The sequence below is a fragment of the Scyliorhinus canicula genome, chromosome 5 (assembly GCF_902713615.1).
Source record: "Scyliorhinus canicula chromosome 5, sScyCan1.1, whole genome shotgun sequence".
Taxonomy (NCBI): Eukaryota; Metazoa; Chordata; class Chondrichthyes; order Carcharhiniformes; family Scyliorhinidae; genus Scyliorhinus; species Scyliorhinus canicula.
In genome coordinates this window covers 52417933-52440791 of record NC_052150.1, presented here as the reverse complement: position 1 = coordinate 52440791, position 22859 = coordinate 52417933, and the positions used below count along the sequence as shown (strand labels likewise).

The 22859-nt window shown below is 48.5% G+C and overlaps 1 protein-coding gene across 1 annotated transcript in view; it reads right to left on the bottom strand.

Moving 5' to 3' along the window:
* LOC119965981 (GMP reductase 1) overlaps positions 1-22859 on the bottom strand; it is a 153369-nt gene that overhangs the window by 94874 nt on the left and 35636 nt on the right. Inside the window, exons 3-4 of the mRNA XM_038797052.1 lie at positions 17327-17410; positions 15559-15732 (exon numbers count right to left, since the gene is read on the bottom strand). Coding sequence (XP_038652980.1) covers positions 15559-15732; positions 17327-17410 — 258 coding nt within the window. The remainder of the gene's footprint in view (positions 1-15558; positions 15733-17326; positions 17411-22859) is intronic.

The window sequence follows — 22859 nt, the reverse complement described above, 5'->3', positions numbered from 1 at the left end:
AACCTCGCGCACGAGGTGGAGGCGTTCACCCTCCAGAGCACCTCACACCAGAACCCCACCTCCATACCCTCTCCCTCCCACTTTGCTTTGATCACTTCGCGTGATGCCTCCTCCTCTTCCAAAATAGCCCCGTAAACCGCCGACACTACCCCCTTCTCCAGTCCCCCTGTTGTCAGCACCTCCTCCAGCAATGTGGAGGCATGCTCCACCGGGAAGCTCTATCTCCTTTCTGGCAAAATTTTGAACCTGCATATATCTAAACGTTTCCCCCTGCTCCAGCCCATAATTAGCTTCCAGCTCCTTCATTCCTGCAAACCGACCCCCAAGAAACAAATCTTTTAGTGTCTTACTCCCCTTCTCCTCCCATTTCCGAAAATTTCCATCCCACTTCCCTGGCTCAAATCTGTGGTTCCCCCAAATCGGCATTTCCCTTGACCCTGCCCCCAAATTGGAGGCGAAACTGCCTCAAAATTCTCAATGAAGCTATTATTACCGGATACCCTGAGTGTTTCCCCGGGGCCATCAGGAGCAGCGCTGTTGCTAGCGCCTTCAATCCCAACCCCCTACACAAATTCTCCTCCATTCCGACCTACTTGGAATCAACCTCTCTGACTCAGCTCCGCACCTTCTCCACATTCGCTGCCCAGTAGTAATACATCAGGTTCGGAAGACCCAAACCCCCTGCCTGCCTTCCCCGCTGTAGCAGCACCTTCCTCACTCTGGCCACCTTCCCTCCCCATATGAACACGGTAATCATTCCTTCAATCTCTCTAAAAAATTCCTTTGGCAGGAAAATCGGCAGGCATTGGAAAATAAACACAAATCGCGGCAACACGCTTATTTTAACCGTCTGTACCTAACCCGCCAGTGACAGAGGGAGACCATCCCATCTTGCCAAATCAGCTTTCACTCTCCCCATCAAACCCCCCCCCCCCCCCTCCCCTCCCCCCCCCCCCCTCTCCCGAGCAACCTTCACCCCAAGCTATCTAAAGCGAGTCTCTGCCCAACGGAATGGCAGCCCCCCCTACCCCTGCCCCCACCCCCGGCCGATCATCACAAAATACTTTTCCAACATTAACTCGAGTCGTCATAGTATGAAAAAGATTTAGTCGGGGCGGAATTCTTAAAATATGTTCAGGAGAGCCTTTTAAGCCAGTACATAGAAGGTCCTACAAAAGAGGGGCGGTCCTGGACTTAATATTGGGTAATGAAGCTAGGCAAGTAGTTGAAGTATAATAATAACTCTGGTAGATTCAAGATCGTTATGGAAAAGGATGGGCCTAAATTTAAAGTTTCTAAACTGGGGGAGGCCGATTTTGATAAAATCAGTAATGATTTGGCTAGAGTGGACTGGGAGCAGACACGTTTAGGTAAATCAGTGACAGAACAGAGGGACACATTCAAGGAGGAAATAGGGAGAGCGCAGGGTTAACATGCTCCAATAAAGAAAAAAGGTGGAACCAACAAATTCAGTGAACACTGGACACAGGGGGAGATACAACATTAGATAAAGACAAAAGGAAGGCTAATGGCAGATAGAGGACTCAAAACAGCAGAAGCCCTGAAGGAGTATAGAATGTGGAAGAAGGAACTTAAAAAGTAAATTAGGAGAGCAAAAACGGGCCATGAAAGGATACTGGGCACTGCTCCCTCGCGGCGCTGAGGTCCCCGGTTCGATCCCAGCCCCGGGTCACTGTCTGAAAAAAATGAAAATCGCTTATTGTCACGAGTAGGCTTCAATGAAGTTACTGTGAAAAGCCCCTAGTCGCCACATTCCGGCGCCTGTCCGGGGAGGCTGGTACGGGAATTGAACCGTGCTGCTGGCCTGCTTTAAAAGCCAGCGATTTAGCCCGGTGAGCTAAACCAGCCCCTGTGTGGAGTTTGCACATTCTCTCCGTGTTTGCGTGGGTTTCGGCCCCACAACCCAAAGCTGTGCAGAGTAGGTGGGTTGGCCACACTAAATTGCCCCTTAATTGGAAAAAATTAATTGGGTACTCTAAAATTATTTTAAAAAGAGAAAGAAAATGAAAGGATACTGGCAGGCACAATAAAGGAAAACTGCAAGTTGTTTTACAAGTACATTAGGGTAAAAGGATAGTCATCACCCTCAGGAATTGCAACACTGTGAAAGAAATGTACGACAGTATATGTGTGTGACTAAGTTTTAGTAAATATACTGGAATTCATATGCAGAGTTTCCAATCATAAAATATATGAAGACTTAGCTGTTTTCTATAATACATTTTTTTTACACAGCTTTTCGTCTGCATTATAATTCTCCATTTTTTTTTCCCAAGGTGACCAACATAAATATAAAACTAGGGTTGTATTCCATGGAATTAAGAATATTAAGATGATTTTATTGAAGGTTTCAAGATAATAAAGTGAACTGATCAAATTAATGGATAGAAACTATTTCTGCTGGTTAGGGCATCGAGAACTAGGAGGCATAACCTAAATGTTAGAGTCAGGCCTTTCAATATGAAGTTACAAAATGCTTTCACATGAAGGAGATAAGAGTTTGGAACCCTTCCACAAATGGCAGTTGATGCTACGTTGATTGTTAATTTTAAATCTGAGATTGATAGATTTTTGTTAGCAAAAGGCATAACAAAAAACATATGGGGAAATTGTGGGGATATGTTGTTAGGTCACAGATGAAGGGCAAGTATTCAAAAAGTGATGAGGTAATTTGCTGCCAGTTGATTCCAGGCTGGCGCCAGGATTCTCCGAGTCCGCGCCAACGGGCGCGCGAATCCCGCCACGCCGCTCCGACGCCGGACCGGCGACTGGAGAATCGGCACCAATCACGCCGGCGCGATCGCTGCGACGCCGGCTCCAGGTGGGGGGGGGGGGGGGGGGGAGAGCCTCCACGGTGGCCAGGCCCTCGATCGGGGGGTACGTTAATTCCGGGGGGGGGGGGCCTATGTTCCTCCGCGCCACACCCCTGTAGGGCTCCGCCATGTTGCCCCCGGGCCGGCGCGGAAACGGCCGTGGAGCGCATGGGCGGACCCGCGCTGGCCGTGGCGCGGATGTGCGGATACACGCCAGCCATTGCGGGCCAGCATTCGGCCCCGGAGCAGCGTACAGCACTCCGGCGCCGTTCTAGCCCCCAAGGACTGTCTATGCTCGTGCCGTTTTGACACCGGAGTCAACACTTGGCCAGGATTTCGGAGAATCCCAGCCTGGACTTCTGATATGAAGGTCAGAATTAAAAGTATGTCTTGGTTCTTGCTCAAGCTCCACCGTATTGGATCTCTTTTTTTATATATTTCATTATTCTCCTCCTTTGTCACACTTTCTCCCAAATTTACACCCACCAACAATAAACAATAATCATTAACAAATATGTCAATCCCCATATCGATAACAACAATCTCATCCTCCCACCAAACCCCACACATTCTACTCCTTCAATGAATCGGATCATCCTTGCCCTCGTGAGGTGTGCTCTGTGTACCACCTTCAGCTGTATCAGCCCCAACCTCGCGTATGAGGTGGAGGCATTCACCTCACACCAGAACCCCTCCTCCATATCCTCCCCCAACTCTTCCTCCTACTTTGCTTTGATCCCGTCCAGTGGTGCCTTGTCCTCTTCCAAAATAGCTCCATAAACTGCTGACACTACCCTCTTCTCCAGTCCCCCTGTCGTCAGCACCTCCTCCAGCAATGTGGAGGCCGGCTCCACTGGGAGGTTCTGTATCTCCTTTCTGGCAAAATCTCGAACCTGCATGTATCTAAACATTTCCCCCTGCTCCAGCCCATACTTCACTTCCAGCTCCTTCAATCCTGCAAACCGACGCCTAAGAAACAAATCTTTCATTGTCTTAATCCCCTTCTCCTCCCATTTCCGAAAATTTCCATCCTACCTCCCTGGCTCAAATCTGTGGTTCTCCCGAATCGGCATTTTCCTTGACCCTGCCCCCAACCCGAAGTGTTGCCGAAACTGTCTCCAAATCTCAATGAGCTATTACCGAACTCCCTGAGTATTTCCCCAGGGCTATCGGGCACATTATTGGATTTCCAATGCAATTCTTGCCACCCTGCTGGTTGGGGTAATTTCCACAGCAGTGTTTGCTCTTCCTTACAGAGCAGCCACATTCCCAAATGAATATATATTTGCTTTACATGTTTGGCAGATTTTTAAATTAAAGTTTGAATTCAATCTTCCCAAATATTTTACAGATCCACAAAGGTGCTGAAAGTGTAATCTGAAACCTGATTATTTCTGTTGTGTCTCTACAACCAGGGGAACTTGAGGGACAATTTAATTAACGATAGAAAGATTTTTACAATACAATTTGCACGTTGCAATTTTTAAAAAATTTTTTTAAAAAGCTTTTCCATAAATCTTTTCCTTTATTATGTTGAATTTGCAGCGACTTTTTGACACTTGATGCAATGTGATGAACTGATACAAGAAGTAACATGAATAAATAATGAGGGCAGCACGGTAGCAGTGGTTAGCACAGCTGCTTCACAACTCCAGGGTCCCAGGTTCGATTCCGTGCTTGAGTCACTGTCTGTGCGGAGTCTGCACGTTCTCCCCGTGTCTGCGTGGGTTTCCTCCGAGTGCTCCAATTTCCTCCCACAATCCAAAGCTGTGCAGGTTAGGTGGATTGGCCATGATAAATTGCCCTTAAGTGCCCAAAAAGGATGGGTGGGGTTACTGGGTTACAAGGATAGAGTGGAGGTGTAGGCTTAAGTCGGGTGCTTTTTCCAAGGGCCGGTGCAGACCCGATGGGCCGAATGGCCTCCTTCTGCACTGTAAATTATATGATTCTATTTAGATGTGCACGTGCAATGCCAAGGCATACAAAGCTATTGGCCAAATGCTGGCAAATTGAATAGTTGGTGGTTGTTTTTGACCAGCCGTAGTATCAGTGCCGGAGACCTCTGACACGATCACCAACGGAACTCATGTTTGGCAGACCAGTGAGAACCAATCTACCTAGTTTTCATCAACTTGCCTTTCCTTAGCAAGAGCAAAGCTTTTTCTAAAACTTGGCTCAGTGACAGGAAACAGAGGGCAATGATAAACGGTTATTGTTCATAATGGAGGAAGCTTTGTAATGGAGTTCCCCAGGTGTCAGTGTTGGGACCCTTGCTCTTCCTGATATATATTAATGACCTGTGGTGGGCAGGGCATGATCAAACTTTGCAGATGATATGAAGACTGGCAGCATTGTCAACTGTGATGAGATAATCTTTTACTTCACAAGGACACAGACATATTGGTGGATTGGACAGAGAAAGTGGCAAATGAAGTTCAATGCAGAGAAGTGTGAGACGATTAACTTGATAGGAAGAACATGGAGAGACAGTGTAAAAGGAAAGAAGAAACTCGAAGGAAAGTGCTGGAACAAAGGGATCTTGGTATATATGTACACAAGTCATTGAAGTTGTCAGATGAGAGAACAGTTAAATAAAGCATATCGTATACAAGGTTTTATTAATAGTGACATTGAACACAAGAGTAAGGAGGTCATGTCGAACTTGTATAAGACACTGGTTAGGTCTCATCTGGAGTACTGGATCTAGTTTTGGGTGCCATACTTGAGGAAGGGTGCAATGGCATTGGAGAGAGTACAGAGGAGACTCACAAGAATGATTCCAGGATAATGAACTGTAGCTAGGAGGATAGATTGGGACTGTTTTCCTTGGAGAAAAGAAGTTTGAGAGGAGATTTGATAGTGGTATTCAAGATCCTGAGCGGTATGGACAGGCTAAATACTGAGAAACTGTTCCCACTCAAGAGGCATTTAGACAGGCAAGGGCTAATTGGGGAAAGTCAGCATGGCTTTGTAAGGGGAAAGTCATGTTTCACAAATTTTTTATTTTTTTTTAAATCATTTTTATTGGGAAAGTTTGATTTTATACAACATTGACGCACCTTAGTAAAATACCGAAAGTAACAATAATATTAACAATCATATACATTCGCCCCATCCCCATGAACAACCCAGCATTTTAACAACAACGCATATTAACACACTATAAAGTTGCAGAATAAACACTACAATAATGCACCCCCCCCCCCCCCCCCCCCCCCCCCGGGTTGCTGCTGCTATTGACCCAGTTACCTATCTCTGAGCCAGGAAGTCCAAAAAAGGCTGCCATCGTTTATAGAACCCTTGTATTGATCCTCTCAGGGCAAATTTGACCTTTTCCAATTTTATAAATCCCGCCATGTCACTGATCCAGGTCTCCACGCTTGGGGGCCTTGCATCCTTCCATTGTAACAGAATCCTTCGACGGGCTACTAGGGACGCAAAGGCCAGGACACCGGCCTCTTTCGCCTCCTGCGCTCCCGGCTCTACCGCAACTCCAAAAATCGCGAGTCCCCACCCTGGTTTGACCCTGGATCCAACCACCCTCGACACCGTCCCCGCCACCCCCTTCCAGAATTCTTCCAGTGCTGGGCATGCCCAGAACATATGGGCGTGGTTCGCAGGACTCCCCGAACATCTGGTGCACCTGTCCTCACCCCCGAAGAACCTACTCATCCTAGTCCCGGGCATGTGGGCCCGGTGCAGCACCTTAAATTGGATGAGACTAAGCCTCGCACATGAGGAGGAAGAGTTGACTCTGTCCAAGGCATCCGCCCAAGTCCCGTCCTCTATCTGCTCCCCGAGTTCCTCCTCCCATTTAGCCTTCAGCTCCTCCACTGACGACTCCTCCACCTCCTGCATTACCTTATAGATGTCAGACACCTTCCCCTCTCCTACCCACACCCCCGAAAGCACTCTGTCCATCGCCCCCTGCGAGGGCAGCAAAGGGAATCCCTCTACCTGTCGCCTAGCAAACGCCTTTACCTGCAGGTATCTGAACATGTTCCCCTGGGGAAGGCCAAATTTATCTTCCAGTTCCCCCAGGCCCGCAAACCTCCCGCCAATAAACAGGTCCCTCAATTTGCTGATGCCCGCCCTTTGCCACCCCCTGAATGCCCCATCCGTGTTCCCCGGGATGAACCGATGGTTGCCACCCAGTGGAGCCTCCATCGAGGCCCCTGTTTCCCCCCGATGCCGTCTCCATTGTTCCCAGATTCTTAGGGTCGCCGCCACCACCGGGCTCGTGGTAAACCTCTTAGGGGAGAGCGGCAACGGTGCCGTTACCATGGCACCCAGGCTCGTACCTCTACATGACGCCATCTCCATTCTTTTCCACGCCGCCCCTCCATCACCCATTTACGCACCATTGACACATTGGCTGCCCAATAGTACCCCAGAAGGTTGGGCAGTGCCAGCCCACCTCCATCCCTTCCTCGCTCCAGGAACACCCTCCTCACTCTCGGAGTCCCATGTGCCCACACAAAACTCAGAATACTGCTAGTCACTCTCCTAAAGAAGGCCCTGGGGATAAATATGGGCAGGCACTGAAAAAGGAACAAGAACCTCGGAAGCACTGTCATTTTGACGGACTGCACCCTCCCCGCCAACGACAATGGCAGCATGTCCCACCTCCTGAACTCCTCCTCCATCTGATCTACCAGCCTGGTAAAGTTATGCTTGTGGAGAGTCCCCCAGTCCCTGGCCACTTGCACCCCCAGGTACCTAAAGCTCTCCCCTGCCCGCCTAAGCGGGAGCCTACCAATTCCTTCCTCCTGGTCTCCAGGGTGCACCACAAACACCTTGCTCTTGCCTAAGTTTAATTTATAACCTGAGAAGGTCCCAAACTCGTCTAGTAACTCCATCACTCCTGGCATCCCTCCCACCGGGTCCGCCACATACAGTAACAGGTCGTCGGCATACAACGACACCCTATGTTCCTCTCCACCTCGCAACAAGCCTCTCCACCTCTCTGAATCTCTCAATGCCATCACCAGCGGCTCGATTGCCAGTGCAAACAACAAGGGGGACAAGGGGCAACCCTGCCTGGTCCCTCGGTAAAGCCGGAAGTACTCCGACCTCCTCCTATTCGTAGCCACGCACGCCATCGGGGCCTCATATAACAGCCTTACCCATCTAATGAACCCTTCACCAAATCCAAACCTCCCCAACACCTCCCATAGGTACCCCCATTCCACTCTATCGAAGGCCTTCTCCGCATCCAGTGCCACCACTATCTCTGCCTCCCCCTCAATCGCCGGCATCATAATGACATTCAGCAATCTCCGCACATTCGTGTTCAGCTGCCTTCCCTTCACAAAACCTGTCTGGTCCTCGTGCACAACCCCTGGCACACAGTCCTCTATCCTGGTGGCCAGGAGTTTTGCCAGGACCTTAGCATCCACGTTGAGGAGAGATATGGGCCTGTATGAACCACACTGCTGGGGGTCCTTGTCCCTCTTTAAAATTAACGAGATCAGCGCCCGTGACATGGTCGGGGGCAAAGTCCCCCCCTCCCACGCTTCATTGAGTGTTCGCACCAGCAAGGGGCCCACTAGATCCACAAACGTTTTATAAAATTCCACCGGGAACCCATCCGGCCCCGGTGCCTTCCCTGACTGCATCTGCCCGATCCCCTTAACTAGCTCCTCCAGCTCAATCGGCGCACCCAACCCCTCCACCTTCTCCTCCTGCACCTTCGGGAAAGAAAGCCCGTCAAGGAACCTCTCCATTCCACTCCTCTCCCCCGTTGGCTCCGACCAGTACAGTTCCCCGTAAAAATCCTTGAAGACCTCATTCACCTCTATCCCCTTCCGCACCACATTCCCACTCTTATCTCTCACTCCAGCAATCTCCTTAGCCGCATCCCGCTTACGCAGCTGATGAGCCAGCATCCTACTCGCCTTTTCACCATGTTCGTACACTGCCCCTTGTGCCTTCCTCCACTGTGCCTCCGCCTTTCTAGTGGTCAGCAAATCAAATTTAGCCTGCAGGCTGCGCCTCTCCCCCAACAGTCCCTCCTCTGGTGCCTCTGCATACCTCCTGTCCACCTCCAGCATCTTTCCCACCAGTCTATCCCTCTCACTCCTCTCCCTGTGTGCCCGGATGGATATCAGCTCCCCACGAATTACTGCCTTCAGGGCTTCCCAGACCATCCCCACCTGAACCTCCCCCGTATCATTCACCTCAAGGTACCCCTCAATACTTGCCCGGACCCTCCTACACACCTCCTCCTCCGCCAACAACCCCACATCCAACCGCCACAACGGACGTTGGTCTCGCACCTCTCCCATCTCCAACTCTATCCAATGCGGAGCGTGGTCGGAGATTGCAATGGCCGAATACTCGGCCTCCTCCACTCTCGGAATCAGTCCCCTACTCACCACGAAGAAATCTATCCGAGAGTAGACCCTATGTACGTGGGAGAAGAAAGAGTACTCGCGTGCCCTCGGCCTTACAAACCTCCATGGATCCACCCCACCCATCTGGTCCATAAACCCTCTCAGTACCTTGGCCGCCGCCGGCCTCCTACCCGTCCTAGAGCTGGACCGATCCAGTGAAGGATCCAACACCGTATTAAAGTCCCCCCCTATGATCAGACCTCCCGCCTCCAGATCCGGGATCCGTCCCAACATACGCCTCATAAAGCCCGCATCGTCCCAATTTGGGGCATACACACTAGCCAGTACCACCTTCTCTCCTTGTAGCCTGCCCCTAACCATCACATACCTACCCCCCTTATCCGCCACCACCTCCGATGCCTCAAACAACACATTTTTCCCCACCAGAATCGCCACTCCCCGGTTCCTCACATCCAACCCCGAGTGGAAAACCTGCCCCACCCATCCCTTCCTCAGGCGGACCTGGTCCGCCACCCTCAGGTGGGTCTCCTGAAGCATTGCCACATCCGCCTTTAGCCCCTTCAGGTGAGCCAGTACCCTCGACCGCTTCACCGGCCCATTCAACCCTCTCACATTCCAGGTGACCAACCGGATCAGAGGGCGTCCCGCCCCTCTCCCCCGTCGGCTAGCCATAGCCCGTTGACTGCCCGCCCCAGGCAAGCACCCCCTGCTCGACCCCGTCCCCATAGCGACAACCCCTCACCTCTGTCCCCCCAGCCCCCCCCAGCTCCTTCTTGACCCTACCAGCAGCAACCCGGTATTCCCCTTTCCCCCCCTCCCTTCCCCCCCAGGCTAGGAACCCTCCCAGCCGCGAACCGTCCTCCATTGTACTTCCGTGGGTCAGCTAACTTCTGCTGACCCCGGAAACTCCCGCCAATAGCCCGACCCCTCCCGAAGTGGGATCATCCCCCAATCTATCCCTCCTCCTGGCACCGCTCCAGCGCGGGGAAGAACCAGTTAAGGCCCCGCCTCCCCCGTCACCATCTCCACCCCCCAGCCCCGCAGCACGGGAAACCAGAGGAAAGCCCGTGCTTTTGCACTGCCCCACCACACCCTTCTGACGCAGCTCCCAAATACCAGCCCCACTCCATACCCCCAACCCGACATAGAATACAACATACCCCCCCCCCGACCCTCCCCTCAAGATACACAGCCCAGACAATGTCCCACAGCACAAAAACAAAAACATAGCAGAACAACCCCTCCGTAAATAACCATATCAAAATTGCAAAAGTACTAAAACAAGAAGAAAACAACAGAAGAAAAAGAGAACACAGCAACAGCAGAATCCAGCACTAATATCTTACAGCCGACCTCGCAACCCCCAACCCCTAGTTCAAGTCCAGTTTCTTCGTCCGCACGAAGGCCCACGCCTCCTCCGGGGAATCGAAATAATAATGCCGGTCCGAATAAGTTACCCACAGGCGCGCGGGCGGCAACATTCCGAATTTTATCTTTTTTCTATAAAGCACGTCTTTCGTCCGATTAAATCCGGACCGCCGCTTAGCCACCTCCGCACTCCAGTCCTGGTAGATCCGCACTACCCCATTCTCCCAATTGCTGCTCTTCACCTTCTTGGCCCAGCGCAGCACACACTCCCGATCACTGAACCGGTGGAACCTCACCAGCACCGCACGCGGGGGTTCATCTTCCTTGGGCCTCCTGGCCAGCACCCTGTGCGCTCCCTCCAGCTCCAAGGGCAGATGGAGAGATCCGGCCCCCACTAGCGAATTCAGCATTACAGCCACATAGGCTGTCAGGTCCGATCCCTCCAGCCCCTCTGCAAGGCCCAAGATCCGCAGGTTTTTCCGCTTCATGCGGTGATCCAGCTCCTCAAAGCGTTCCTGCCACTTCTTGTGGAGTGCTTCGTGCCCCTCCACCTTACTCACGAGGACCACGGCCTCCTCCTCTCGTTCAATGGCCTGCGTCTGCAACTTCTTGATGGCAGCACCCTGGGTGGACTGAATCTCTGACAGCCTTCTGTTCGTTTCCTGCAGAGAGCTCAGTACTTCATCCTTGAATTCTTTAAAGCAGCGCAGGAGATCAGTTTGTTGTTCCTGGGCCCAGAGTCTCCATTCCTCTGGAGCTCTGTCGGCGGCCATCTTGGATCCCTTCCCCCGTTTTTTCTGAGGAGCTGCTGCTGTTTTTTCCCCCTTTCCACTCCGAGTTCGAGTCATGGACTGCAGGGAAAGTCGTTCAGCACACCTTCCCCCACCGGGAGACGTCGAAAAATTTCCGTTTTGGGCTCTCAAAAGAGCCGAAAAATCTCTTTAAAACGGGAGCTCCCAGATGTGTGGCTTACTGATCCATCACAGCCACCGGAAGTCCCATGTTTCACAAATTTGATTGAGTTTTTTGAAGGGATAACCAAGAAGTGCAGTCGATGTTGTCTATATGGACTTTAGCAAGGCCTTTGACAAGGTACTGCATGATAGGTTGTTGCAAAAGGTTAAATCTCATGGAATCCAGGGTGAGGTAGCCAATTGGATACGTTGGCTTGCCGTCCGAAGCCAAAGGGTGGTTGTGGAGGGTTGTTTTTCAAACTGGAGGCCTGTGACCAGCGGTGTGCCTCAGGGATCAGTGCTAGGTCCAGTGTTATTTGTTATATATAGTAATGATTTGGATTAGAATGTAAGAGGCATGTTTAGTAAGTTTGCAGATGACACCAAGATTGATGGCATAGTGGATAGTGAAGAAGGTTATATAAGATTGCAACAGGATCTTGACCAATTGGGCCAGTGGGCCGATGAATGGCAGATGAGGTTTAACTTGGATAAATGTGAGGTGATGCATTGTGGTAGATCAAATCAGGGCAGGACCTACTCAGTTAATGGTAGGGAGTTGGAGAGAGTTACAGAGCAAAAAGATCGAGGGGTACATGTTCAAAGCTCCTTTAAGGTGGAGTCGCAGGTGGACAGGACGGTGAAGAAGGCATTCAGCATGCTAGGTTTCATTAGTCAGAATATTGAATATAGGAGTTGGGACGCATTGTTGAAGTTGTACACGACATTGGTAAGACCATACATGGAATACTGTGTTCAGTTCTGGTCACCCTATTATAGGAAGGATATTATTAAACTAGAAAGTGTGCGGAAGAGATTTACGAGGATGCTACCAGGACTTGATGGGCTGAGTTATAAAGAGAGGCCGAATAGGCTGGGACTTTTTTTCCTGGAGGGCAGGAGGCTTAGGGGTGATCTTATAGAGGTCTACAAAATAATGAGGAGCATAGATAAGGTAGATAGTCAACATCTTTTCCCAAAGGTAGAGAAGTGTAGAACTAGAGGGCATAGGTTTAAGGTCGAGAGGGGAGAAATACAAAAGAGACCAGAGGGGAATTTTTTTCAGACAGAAGGTGGTGAGCATCTAAAACGAGCTGCCAGAGGCAGTGGTAGAGGAGGGTAATTTTATTTACTTAAAAAAAAGTTAGACAGTTACATGGGCAGGTGGGTATATAGGGATATGGGCCAAATGCGGGCACGTGGGACTAGCAAAGTGATCAAAACTGAGCGGCATGGACAAGTTGGGCCGAAGGGCCTGTTTCCATGCTGTAAACATCAATGACTCTATGGCAGGAGAGCATCGAGAACTAGAGGGCATAGATTTAAAATAATGGGCAAAAGGTGTAGAAGTAATACGATGAAAAAATGTTTCCATCCAGAGGGTGGTTGGAGTCTGGACGAACTTCCTGAGAGGGTGGTGGAGGTAGCTTCGATCAAGATATTCAAAAGAGAATTGAATTGGTGCCAAACGAAAGAATGTGCAAGGTTATGGGGATAAGTGGAACTAGGTAGATGCTCTGTCAGAAAGCCAATTCAGATTCAATGGGCCAAATGACCTCATTCTGCACTGTAAGGATGAAAGACGTGCATGACGGAAATACAGGCAAAGAGTTGCCAAATGTAAAGATAGGTCAACAGGTTTGCATTCAGAATCCTACTGAAGGTGCATGGCAACCAGCTGAAGTGACAAGGAAATGTCCGGAGCCAAGGTCATCACACCCAATGGTACAACTGTGAGAAATAACTGAAAAATCAGGGAAATATAAAATCCTCAACAACCATGTAACTCCACTGCATCCAGGACAAGATCAAGGCAAAATTCAAACATGAGAATTCAACAACCTCAAGCTATCATTACAATGGCTAAGTCAGGGCATCTTAGCCTGAACTTAAGTTTATGAGTTTCTTAACTTGTAACTTGCATAAATAAACACGTTCATGTATTGCAAGTTGTTTTATTTGTATGAGGGAGTTTGAAAAAAATGATATTGTGGAACACCTTTAAATGGGTGTGGTTATTTTAGCTATATACATCACTAGAGGGGAACTTACACAATGTATCATGTGATTCAGTTTTTGAATTAACCAATCCCTTGCGTGTTGTTGGTGCCTTGATGTTTAACTACTAAGTAAGCACACAGAGAAAAAAATAAACAACAGAACCACACCCACACACCCCAGGGGCAAACCCCTACCCCTCCACACACCGCTGACTCACCCTACCTCCTGTCACCCCTGGCTCAAATTCTGCTTTCCAACCTCCATCACCTTCCCCACTAAATAAAGTTTTGCCTGGTCCTTCTCTGCAGAACAAAATTCCCAGCCCCTGAATCTCTCCTTACAGTTTGCATGTCTTCAGCCTGGAGGTCTTTGCTGTAGTCCAGCAAAATCCCCAATTGTTCTTGCGAAGATGGTGGTGGGCCATCTTCTTGAACCACTGCAGTCTATGTGGTGTTAGGAGGAGGGTTTCCAGGATTTTGACTCTGCCATGGTGACAGAACAGTGTTACATTTCCAAGTCAGGATAATCAGTGACTTTGGAAGGGAAACTTACAGATGATGGTATTCTCATGAAGCTGCTGCCTTGTCCTTCTAGGTGGTCGAGGTCACCGGTTTGAAAGAGCCTTTTGTGAGTTGTTGCAGTGCATCTTGCACATGGTACACACTGCTGCCACTATGTGCTGGTTAGAGAAGGGAGTGAACGTCTAAGGCGGCAGATGGGGTGACAATCAATTGGGATGTTTTGTCTTGGATAGTGTTAAATATCTTGAGCTTTGTTGGAGCTGCACTCATGCCTATAACTAGAGGATATTCCATCATACTCCTGACTTGTGCCGTGTCGATGGTGTCGGGGAATCAGGAGATTAGTTACTTGCTACGGAATTCCCAACCTGCTCTTGTAGCCACAGTATTTATATGGCTGGTCCAGTTCAGTTTCTGGTCAATAGTAACCCCCAGCATGTTAATGGGTAATTCAGTGATGCCATGAACATCATGGGTAATGGTTCGATTCTGTCTTGTTAGAGATAATCATTGCCTGTCACCTGGGTGGCACAAATGTCACTTCCCACTTTTCAGCTCAAACCGGAATGTTGTCCAGGTCTTGCTGCACATGGATATGGGTTGCTTCAGTATCTGACCAGTGAATGATACTGAATAATCCCAAACAATTACCTTGTGCAAACCCATTATCAAAAAGAAAATGAAAACTTCCATTTATAAAGAGTCTTGAGGATGTCACAAATGCTTTTCAGCCAATAAAGTACTTTTAAGTGTAGTCATTGTTGTAACGTAGGAAATGGAGCAGCCACTAGACGCACAGCAAGCTCCCACAAACAGCAATGTGATGACAACCAGATAGTTTTTTTTAAGTGTGACATTCATTGATGGATAAATAACTGAGAATAACTCTTCAGCACTTTTTCAAAATAATGCCAAGATATAGCTCTGTAAGAGCAATCAGGGTCTCAGTTTAAAGTCTCAGCTTGAAGACTCTGACAGTGCAGTATTGTCTGTCTCAGTGCTGCAGTGGAATGTCAATGTTGATATTTGTGAGGAACTTAAACCCACAGTTTTCTGACTTAGAGGCAAGTGTGCTACCACTTAGCCATGGCTGACATCTCCACGAACTTATGCCCTATCTCTGGCCATTCATACCAAGACCTGGTTTGCTTCCCTTACCGTTGCCACACATTGCACTGTTGATTTTGATGTTAGATGTCTCGTTTTTAATCCTCATTGGCTGCCCACGATGGAAATACATGATACAATGTTATTCAGTTTGATATTTCAATACATGGCATGTACAGGTTGAACGTTTCCATCAAACTTTCCTTACAGTTTACCTTCCTTCCTTTTGGCAATCACTGTCGCCCACAAATAATTTTCCACATCCTGACTTGGCTGGACTGTAAATTCAATGTGTGGGGGTGGGATTGGTGCTATATTCTTGCACAGCATCTTGGATTGCCCAATGACTGTCTGCCATGATAACTTAACACTTTTAACACTTTAGATATTTCGCCAATGGTTTTATAATAATACTCACCATAATTGTGCTTTTCGGAAACTTGGCCCGGACAGTTTTAACAGATTCCACAAAGTATTCTGAGTAGCCGTTTGCAACATCCAGACAGATGTATTTGATGGCTGAGATTGTTTCCAAGATTGTGTAAAGCTTGTCCAAATCTGCCTGGCCAGTGCCTGAGCTAACAGCTATATGCTGAAAGACAGAAGGAGATGAAGGGACAGAAAGAAAGACAATTAGAGAATGATTATTCAGGATTCTTCTTAATGCTTTGCTGTATTTCAAAAGGTTAAAGGGGCATGACGAGTAACTTCACAAATTCTCACACTCAACCTGGAGCACTATCCACTGAAAATGGACATCAGGGGCGGGATTCTCTGACCCCCCGTCGGGTCGGAGAATCGCCTGGGGTCGGCGTGAATCCCGCCCCTGCCGTCCTCCAAATTCTCCTGCCCCTCCAAAAATTGCCCCGGCGTGAGTTGCGCCGCCCGCCTCGGAGAATGGCGGGGACCGGCGCGACTCAATGGGCCCCGGGGCCACCCGAATTCTCCGGCTCGTGATGGGCCGAAGTCCCGCCCATTCTTTGCCACTCCCGCCGGCGTAAATTAGAGTAGGTCCCTTACCGGCAGGACCTGGCAGCGCGGGCGGGCTCCGGGGTCCTTGGGGTGGCGCGGCGGGATCTGGCCCCGGGAGGTGCCCCCACGGTTGCCTGGTCCGCAATCGGGGTCCACCGATCCGCAGGTGGGCCAGTGCCGTGGGGGCACTCTATCCTTCCGCACCGGAGGCTGTGGTCCTCCGCCATTCCCGGTGCAGAAGTGAAGCCCTCTGCGCATGCGCGGGGATGATGCCAGCACATGCTGGCGCTCCCGCGCATGCGCCGACTCGCACCGGCCAGTGGAGGCCCTTCAGCGCCAGTTGGCGTGGCACCAAGCCCCTTTCCCGCCAGCCAGCGGGGCGCAAACCACTCCGGGGCGGGCCTGGCCCCTGAAGGTGCGGAGGATTCCGCACCTTTGGGGCGGCCCAACGCACGAGTGGTTCATGCCACTCTGTCCCACCGGGACCCCCTGCCGGGTTGAGGAGAATCCCGCCCCAGGAATTTAGGTGTAGAGGTTAGAGGCCTCAACACTGTTTGACAGAAATCTTCTCAGGACTCCCTGACCCCTAAACCCAAATTTTAATTATGCAATTCCAGCTGATAGGAACGATTTGTGCCAAAAGCCACATTCATTAAATTTATGGTCACGAGGTGCATGGTCCAATTATAATTGGATGGGATGTGATCAGACAGGAAGCTAGGCCTTAATGCTCATGAGGATAAACCTGGCCTTCCATTCCGTCCTCACAAAGGACAAAGATAACCTTCTGATGCCACCCATCCTACAATGAGCAAAGATTTTGCTTCCTCTTTCCCCCATTCAAGTGTAAATCTCCTCAGGAGATTGACTATTTTAAGCAAAACATACAAAACACCATTGACTACTGTAAATATGATTGGCATGATGTGGAGATGCCGGCGTTGAACTGGGGTGAGCACAGTAAGAAGTCTTACAACACCAGGTTAGAGTCCAACAGGTTTGTTTCAAACACTAGCTTTCGGAGCACTGCTCCTTCCTCAGGTGAGGAAAGCTAGTGTTTGAAACAAACATGTTGGACTTTAACCTGGTGTTGTAAGACTTCTTACTGTAAATACGATTAGCAGAGCAGAGTTGTGGCAGCGTTTTATCACAGTACAGATAACCTAGTGGCTCCATTTCATCCCACAATAAACCACAACATTCTCAAATAATACCTCAAGACATTCAGGATGAGATGCTGCAAACTTTTTCCATTCTTCCAGAGCATAGTGTTTGTGGATGGCAGTAAACATCACAAACTGCAAAAGAAACCAGAGCAAAGTCTCAGAAAGCGGACTATAGACAGATAAAAAGCAATCATTGCATCCTGTGTACCCACATCTGGGAAAACACAAAATGTCGCCAATATACACACATTGGCAATGCCAGGGTCATCAAATTACCATTATGGAGTCATTATATTTACATAGCGTTTTCAACCCACACATGGTTTCCGCACTCAGCATCCAAGTCAGGGCACATTATCAAATAATTAGTAAATTGATACCATGTTCCATTTGTACAACGGTGAAGAACTGTTACTGCACCACAGGAGTGATAAATCAGGGGCGGCACGCTAATTAGCACTGCTGCCTCACAGCGCCAGGGAACCGAGTTCAATTCCGGCTTGGGTGACTGTGTGGAGTTTGCATTTTCTCCCCATGTGGGTTTCCTCCCACAGTCCAAAAGATGTGCAAGTTAGGTGAATTGGCCATAGTAAATTGTCCCTTAGTGCTCAAAAGGTTAGATGGAGCTACGGGTTTACAGGGGAGTGGGCCTAGGTAGGGTGTTCTTTCAGAGGGTCAGTGCAGACTCGATGGGTCAAATGACCTCCTTCTGCACTATAGGGATTCTATGATTCGATGATAACACTGATGAATAGGTAGCTCCAATGTTGAAACAAACTTTAAATTTAATGCTGAATCTCTGACAGCCGTCTGCAGAAACCTGTACCCCTACACATGCACCAGTTGCGCCGGACAACTTGGCACCGACCATGCTGGACTGCGTACCCGACCACCCCGACCACCTCCTGGCTACCCCCAACCACTCCACCCAGCCCTGGCAGAAGCCCCCGGCCAGCAGCACGGATCTCGGCCGAGTGTGGTGGCGCTGGACACTCTCTGCACGTCTTCTCTTTCTGTCCCTCTCCACAGCCGGCACACCAGGCCCCCATCCGCTGGGACAACACGTGGCCTGCGCCGTCGGGCAGTCGGCCTCAGATGCAGAGCATCACAGGTGGGACAGCTGATGATGTACGAACGGCATTTCGACTGCGCGCGGCACGATTTGGAAGGGGCAAGCATCGTGACCCAGTGTCAAACTGGCACTTGCCCTGATTCCGGCATCGGAAGCCATTCTCCACCTGATCGCCGGTCCCGATTTCGGCGTCGGGATAACGAGAATCCCGCCCTTCATCTCTAATTATCTTCTCCCCAGAAATCGTTTTTAATAACCCATTAAGCCTCACCTTATAAACATAAGCATCATTTTAAATAACGATGATCTCACTTTTATGACCTTCTGAAGCCATAGTATGTCTATCACTGCATGAGAGAGCTGCAGCAGATATATACACACCATAACCCAGGTTTTTAAAATTTTTACTGCACCAGTTATATATAATACATAATAAATTCCTGCATTCATCACACCATTAACTACAGCAAAGTATAAGGCTTTCTTTTGTCTCTTCTTACAAGACGTCCCTTGACTTGTTTAGCCAGGAGCAAACACAATATCCCTCATAAAGTATCTACGCCCCATGGGGGTCATTCAAACCTTAACATTATTCCATTAGCTAGCTATCTGTAAACAAGTAAATGGTTTTCAAGATCGAAGAACACTACACGTGCAAATCAATGATTAACTCACTTTTACAACACCTTAATCACCACTGTAGCAGACATGCTATTTATATACATCTTAACTCAGGTTTTAACATTACGGCAAAAAAAATATGAAATATGACAATTTCTTAAATCATCACACTAGCCTTTTGCCTGTAAAACCTCAGTTTGGATCCTGATCCACAATTAGTTGAAAATGGCTTTAGCCTCATGATAAGGGAGGCTCAAGCCAGTTACTCCAGCTCAGTCCTCATAGTCAGAGAAATAAAGCAAGCATGTGAAGGATTTCAGGGAGAAATAAACATAAACATTTAAACATGGTTAAATTAATGCAATGAACTATGAAAGATTGTGCTTTCATACATTCTCCAATATTAATTCACAATATTCAGCACCTAAAGTTGCAAATGAGCTGGGACTCTGGCAATGATAAAAGTTGAAATGATCTATGGTGTAGCAGACTCTATACAGCATTGATTGTCATGATAAGACAAGTCCCTGGTTATTAGGCAGCTTATTATGCAATGATAAATTAAACCATTCAAAAGGAACCAATAGGCCAAGGGGTTGTGAAAATGGCTGTACAAATGTATGGCAAGATGGTTAATCTGTTTGACATAGTTTACCATCTGGCAAAGCATGAGCTTCCATTTACCTACTTTCCATCTCTTGCACATTTTGAGAAATGACAGTGTGAATCTTGGAAAGACGTGAAAATCCAACACAAGAATGAACTTCCATTCATTTGGCTGAAGAGATTAGTCAGGGCTACAACATTCAGGTGCAATCTGTACTCTATATAAGCATTCTGATGTATGACAGAATTGACAAGAGTAGCAATGAAAAGATTTGGTGTTCACCAACTACCTGGATGATGGTTTTCCACAAATAATGGATCCTGGACTGCATTAAATTAATGTCCGTGGGGAAGGGCATCCCGGAACAGAAGAGGAAGCTGAAATGCTTTGGTGTGGATGGGGTCAGCATTAACTTGAATGTAGAGCTGCGATCTTTCCAAAGCTGGCTGCTGAAATGTTATGGCTAACTGGAACCCAATGAGTGGCACAACAATTAGAATTGCCGCCAGGGCAGCACGGTGGCGCAGTGGGTTAGCCCTGCTGCCTCACGGTGCCGAGGTCCCAGGTTCGGTCCCGGCTCTGGGTCACTGTCCGTGTGGAGTTTGCACATTCTCCCCGTGTTTGCGTGGGTTTCGCTCCCATAACCCAAAGATGTGCAAGATAGGTGGTTTGGCCACGCTAAATTGCCCCTTAATTGGAAAAAATGAATTGGGTACTCTACGTTTTAAAAATATTGCCGCCAAAGATGCATGAGACAGGCACCTCACCCAAGAGGCCGATAGCTTCTTAATCTTATGCACATCAGAGCTTAGTGAAATGGCTGACCTACTAGAGGAAACTATCCACAGACCAGCACAGGTGAAGTCACTCATTGGGTTGATCACAGGAGACAAGAATTGGAGAGGAACTATCCCACTGTTGTTGCTCATCTAAACCACATAAGTGAAGAATGGGCTGTGGTCAAGAAAGAAGCTGCTTCTAAAGTAAAATGAATGGTAAAGAAACTCACTTCCGACAAGTTCCTTCTCCATATGGCACTACATATTTTTTTTTAATAAATATTTTTATTCTCCATTTTCACATTTTCTTCAGAATTTACACCCCACCAAACAGTAAACGGTAACGAATACAATATCAATCCCCTTATCAACAACAATCCCATCCTCCCATCACCCCCCAAACAACGACCCACCTGACAATATAAGGATCAAATAAAACAAACTCTCCCAAGGTGGAAAAAAAGGAAAAAAGAAAAAGGAATCAGGAATCGTCTATGGTCACCATTGACATAAACAGTCCGCCCCCAACGCTCCCCCCCCCCCCCCAAACTAATATTCAATGTCATCTAATCCCTGAAAGAGTACCGTGAATGACACCCATGAATTGTAGACACCCACCTCACCCCTCTTCCCAGACTCGTCCCCTCCACTTCCTCTTGTAAACTCCTCCCCCCAACATCGGTTCCACCAACTTTTCACCCCGGCTAGACGCACCGAAACCTGTTCTACCAGGCTCCGATGGTCGCAGCCCCTCCCCCCACCTCATTCCCGTTCACTGGCCGGCATAAACTGGCCAGAGTGGAGGCCCCCGCCTCGGTCTCCTTCCCCCTTGCCCAGTCCCAGGAAAACCAAGAAATCCCCTTTAGCACACAACCCCCGCATACACACCCAAGCCACAAAGAACCATAATTGCAAATGAAAGTGCCATCTCTTCCCTTGTCCAAATATATAAAGCATCAACTCATTTAGTACATACACCAACACACACTGAAAAAATAAAATTACATGAGGTTACATCGGTACACAACCATTTCTCAATTCTGCCACAGACCTTCTGCCTTCGCAAACTCCTCCGCTGCTTCCGCCGTCCCAAAATAAAAGTCCTTGGATCTGTAGGTCTCTCTCAACATAGCTGGTCATACTATGCCACACTGCACCTTGCTGATGTACAGTGCCTTCTTCACCCGGCTGAAAGCAGCCCGCCTCCTCGCCAGCTCCACCGTAAAGTCCTGGTATATGCGTATACCAGCTCCAGCCCACTGCACCACCCGCTTCTGCTTTGCCCAGCACAGGACTTTCTCCTTCACACTATACCTATGGAAGCACAGATTTACTACTCTTGGCGGCTCACTCGCCTTTGGTATAGGCCTCCACGACCGATGAGCCTGATCTAGTTTGTATCGGGAGGGATCGTCCCCCTCCCCCAATAGCTCCACCAACATCGTGACAAAATACTCCGTCGGCCTCGGGCCTTCCACCCCTTCGGGCAGACCCCCAATCCTCAGATTCTGTCGCCTGGATCTGTTTTCTAGGTCTTCCATTTTGGCTCGCAGACCCTGGTTGGTCTTGGCACTACATATTTATGCTTTACAAGAGCTATCTCATCCTCTCTTTTCTTCCAGTGAGACTCAATGCAGACATATCTGAGGAAGTTGATAATGTTATCATGTCCCACAGTGTTCTGCATGACATGACACAGGAATATGATAGTCCCAAGCTGTGATCCATCAAAGAAGAATGACATGAATGAACCTACAGAGATATTGAATTGAAATGGGTTGCAGAAGGTGAAACTTCTCGCCATCGCACAGAAGCTATATTGTGCCACTGGTCCACTGCCTACAAGAGCGATTTGGCTAGTTTCCAACCAACAAAATCCTTGGAGCCGTGATAGCTTTACATTTGGTGCTATGGCAAATTGAGTCTGATTAAAGAAGATAATCCAAAATAGATCATGTAAGTAATACCATTGGCCACAGCGATTATGAGTAAGACCTTTTCCCTCATGAACAGAATCAAGAGTGACTGACGAGTCAATCTTGAGACTTAAACATTGACAACCTCACGACAATCTCCCTGGAGAGCTCCTCAGAGGATGGCCTCAATGTGGAATAAGCTGTAACCGAGTTGTACAAAGCAGGTAAACAAATGAGAAGACCACATGTTCACCCGTACGGTATGTGTCAACAATCATCAATTATCTCGACTGAAGAAGTATAAATCTCTCGGGTTGTACATCCTGCAGCCGAGCAAGAAAACGAAGATGACAAAGAAGACAATTTTGAAAAAGACATGGAAGTTGAGGAACAAGAAGAAATGTAATGAGGGACATTAGGAAGGTGATAGTCACAGAAATGTCAGGAAACAATATTTGTTTATTTATCCTACAAAACTGTTTCACTTTGCTCTCTTAATTGCTTGCTGTACCTGCATATTAACTTTGTGATTCAGTTACAATGCATCCAGATCCCTCTAAATACCAACATTTTCCAGTTGCTCACC